Source organism: Ipomoea triloba, chromosome 8 (assembly GCF_003576645.1).
Source record: "Ipomoea triloba cultivar NCNSP0323 chromosome 8, ASM357664v1".
Taxonomy (NCBI): Eukaryota; Viridiplantae; Streptophyta; class Magnoliopsida; order Solanales; family Convolvulaceae; genus Ipomoea; species Ipomoea triloba.
This window is the reverse complement of record NC_044923.1, coordinates 12,811,570-12,815,688: the sequence shown is the minus strand read 5'-3', so window position 1 is coordinate 12,815,688 and position 4,119 is coordinate 12,811,570. Positions and strand designations below refer to the sequence as shown.

At 36.7% G+C, this 4,119-nt stretch overlaps 1 protein-coding gene across 1 annotated transcript in view; it reads right to left on the bottom strand.

Moving 5' to 3' along the window:
- Positions 1-2,859: 2,859 nt before the first annotated feature.
- The window catches only part of LOC116027584 (REF/SRPP-like protein At1g67360), a 2,663-nt gene continuing 1,403 nt past the window's right edge, over positions 2,860-4,119 (bottom strand). The window contains exon 3 of the mRNA XM_031269287.1: positions 2,860-3,500. Within this exon, the coding sequence (XP_031125147.1) occupies positions 3,045-3,500 (456 nt within the window). The 3' untranslated portion in view covers positions 2,860-3,044. The remainder of the gene's footprint in view (positions 3,501-4,119) is intronic.

Below are 4,119 nucleotides of genomic sequence, written 5' to 3'. Positions count from 1 at the left end.
TCAGCAGATACCTAAACTTATCAAATAGTGACATTTTAATTTTTTTTCCATTTTACTTCAGAGGGTACCCTCAGTAGTGAAATGATTTTTTTTAATGGATGGTGGTCGGAAACCAAGAACATTGCTTGACTTGGATCTTCCGACCGCCAGTGGTCGAAAAATTCGAAATCCACCAATCGTTTTTGGTGATCGTTTTTTCCGACAACTTTAGAATATTGGACGCTATTTCGACCACTTTGTTTGGTGGTCAGAAATAGCTAGCTACAATGATTTTTCCGAATACCTAAAGTGGTCGGAACATGGGTTTCCGGCCGGATTTAGGCCATTTCTGACCACTTTCAGGTGGTCGGAAATTGCTTAATTTCCAGCAATGAGCACCACTTTGCCTCCATTGAGAAAGTGTAATAAATGAAAATGATTTATATAGAAAAGAGAATGAGATAGTGTATAATATAATAAATGAGCTTGTTATGAGATGCCTCCATTTCTGTGTCATGTATCTTTTTGCATCTAGTCTTGTTATGACCACCTTAGCTTAGCACCCATAGCAAACTCTTTTTCAACAGGATATCTCTTCATAATAATAAGCTTTTTTGGTTTAGTTGGTTGCACTTCATACCTATTACCTAGTATAGGTGGCAGTGGAGGAGTTTGGTCAGTTGTTGTCTATAAATCTGAGAAACTAATTGACATTATTGCTAGTTCATAGCTTTTAAGATAAGCCTCCACACTAGAACAATGGTAAACATAATCTTCATATACATTGCCTTTTGTTCTAATTGTTACAATGACATGATTAAAAGAGAATTTCACTGATTGACATTATTGCTAGTTCATAGCTCTTAAGATAAGCCTCCACACTAGAACAATGGTTGTTCTAATTGTTACAATGACATGATTAAATGAGAATTTCACTGAGATCCCACCTTCTACAAGAACAATGTCGTTGATTTAAATTCACCTTATGGGTGTTCACATTGCCAAAAATGTCTTTAACTTGTTAGTTCTCCTCATTTGCTTTGTATATATGCGCTATCAAATTGCCATTTTTTCCTTGTTTTGTTCAAGAATCTTTATTATTCTAAAGCATATGGATTCTCAAGCTCTCACACATTGTTAGGCTATCAGCATCCTTGCAATCTTCTCTAACTTTAAAAATGTCATATTACTAAATTTGTAATTATTCACTATTCACTCTTCCATGCAATTCTCTCTCTTTCAAAAGTGGTTCCACTTTCATATCATCTTATTAAAAAAATTTATTTCTATCAATAAAATACTAATAATAATTAAATTAAAATAATAAAAAAAAAATGCAAAAGTGGCTGTTGAATGGTATGTCAGAATTGGAACACACGTAATTAAAAAAAAAATGCCAACTAGGCTTTGCAATTGTCAAAATAAGGGTGTGAATATCCTTATTATGTACTTATCACTTGCATGGCAAATTGAGTTGTTAAATGACTCGCACAAGTCAAAGACCTTGTGATAGCGGCACCACAAGTGGCACGCGGTTGCGCACCTACATGGGAGAAAAAAAAAAATGACTCGCACAAATTGTACAAGTATTCCTTCCAAGTTCCAAATGCCTTTGAAATTGACTTCCTATAGATGATTTGCAAGCAGCCCAAAAACTTTGTTTCATGAGTTATCATATCCATTGTTGCTAAGATTAGCATAGAGATGGCATTACACAAAGCCTGTGTTCTACGCCTAGGAATACCTCTTCAAAAGCAAGTACTAATCCCTTTGGTTTATTAGAAATTGGATTCTAATAAATCTTAAGATCATCATCTAATAACTCAAGAAACCACTTCCAAGTTTCTTTCAACTCCCCTTCTTCAACCATAGCATAGCAATTGGATACCTGTTATTAGGATCTACTCCATCTGCACTTAACAACTGCCCTCTTTTCTATCTTCCCTTTAAATGGCATTCATCTACACCAATTAAGGGCCTATATCCATTTAAAAAAACCTGATTTACATGTACAATAATAGATATACAATCTTGGAAAACTGCTCTTATCAATCAATGAATCAATATTGTTCATCTTTCAACTTCACCATATATATAACCAGGACAATTTTGCCATTCAACTGCCCACATAAATTCTTTGGTATCTTTAAAAAACACCCCTTCTAAAATTTTAAAATCCTCCATAAATTTTGATTCATTGAAAACTAGAACAAATTTGGACCCTTCTTTTCCCTCAAAATTTACTAATGCTCCTTAAATCTTCTCAATCAACACACTCAACTTCATTTAACTGAGCAATTGAAATGCCAAATTCTTCCACCACATTGGTAGTTGTTGTATCAGCAACATTAAAGTTAACATCATAACCAGAAAATTGAGAATCCTCAAATTCACCATCCACTATACTTTATTGCTCATTCTCATTCCCAGAATTAGTCATCCCCTTCACCCTCTTCACCACTATGACCTGCATTTCAATCAGTTAATCCTCCACTGTACTTGTAGATATAGTATACACACATATCTTCTTCTTTTTTTTTTTTTGGTTAGACCACAAAGTGTTCTAAGTAAGCCCTAACTGTAGGAGGAACTTTTAAGCCCATACCATACTTAAGTAAGCCCTAACTGTAGGAGGAACTTTTAAGCCCATACCATACTTAGACTAATCCCTATTCGCACCAGACCATCTCAATTAAGACAAAGTGCTGACCAGATTGGTTTTACCATACAAGGGATTTGAACTCCCGAGTACACAGGCACGCCACCAAGCTGGACACATATATCTTAATTATAGAACAAAAAGTTCCAAGAGAATGTCAAATTTCACAACATATTTATATGCACAAACTAATAATATCTAGAGAGCACACTGAATAGAAGAAGCAGAAAATCAAACAAAGGACACTGCATTCTCACATCAAATGGTACAGAGGATGATGTCTAGTCATTTATACAATGGGTTTCCCTACTGAAACTCTTCAGTCTTCAAACCCAACCACACCAACCTACACATAAATTAAAACACACCAACTTCATAATTCACAAGGTTCAGGCACATTACCATCCTATTCTGTTAAAGATTCAGTCGAACTAGATGGAGTGATGTCATCATCCTTCTTTGCTGCAGCTGCCTCGACCTGCTTGTATGCCTTGGAGATTTCTTCCACGGGAACCAAGGGCACATAGTAGAAGATATCATAGCCCTTTGCTTTCATAGCTTTAACCAACTCGTTATACTTCTCGGACCAGTGAGCAGCTGTCGGAGTAGCTATCTCTGCTATGCTATGCAAGGCAGGGGAAAGGTTTATATGGAACCATAACACTGCAAACTGACTCACTCCAAATTGCTTGGACATTGTACTGGCATGGTAGATAGCTGCACGTGGACCAGCAACTTTAGCTTCCTGTATCAAATCTTGAGCCACATGAGATGCCTTTTGCACTACAATATGGGCTTGACTAACAAGTTTCTTTGCCATAGGTGGTGCATGTTCATCAAACTTCTCAATTGCTTCATCCACCTAGCGCCAAAACATATTATGTAAAATGCACAAGACGACAAATTTGCAGATATGGAAAGCCCACATCATGAAGAACATAAACACAAAAGCAGTAAAAATGTAAGGGCAAATATTCAAGAGTGCGTATTTATTAAACAAGAGGAAATTGGCACAGGTCGCTTATTTTATCAGGTTGAACTCAAACACAAAAAATGTTAATTCAACTAGTCAGCCCTACAAGAAGCTCATGCAATCTCTATCACAAAGAGAGTAAACCAGGGGTAACCCCGGCAAGACGGCAAGAGATCCACAGTTGTAACCACAAGGTCATGAGTCTCTTTGCCCCCTTGTTTGAGCCATTCAGCTATTTGTCAGCTAGGGTCACTAAGGCTCACTAAGGCCCAGCAGGATTTACCTACACCCCCGAAAGTGTTGTGGGATTTCCCTCATCATCCAAAACAGGAAAAGAAAAAAAAAAATGAGTAAACCAAATTGAAAACTACTGACCATTAAGACAAAACATAAAAATTTTCCACATGAAACGAAAACCCACAGATATTGAAGCATCTTAATAGCATAGCCATTAAACAGAATATTTAGTCACAAGCTAAACCTCACTATCTTCCCCCCCCCCCCCCCC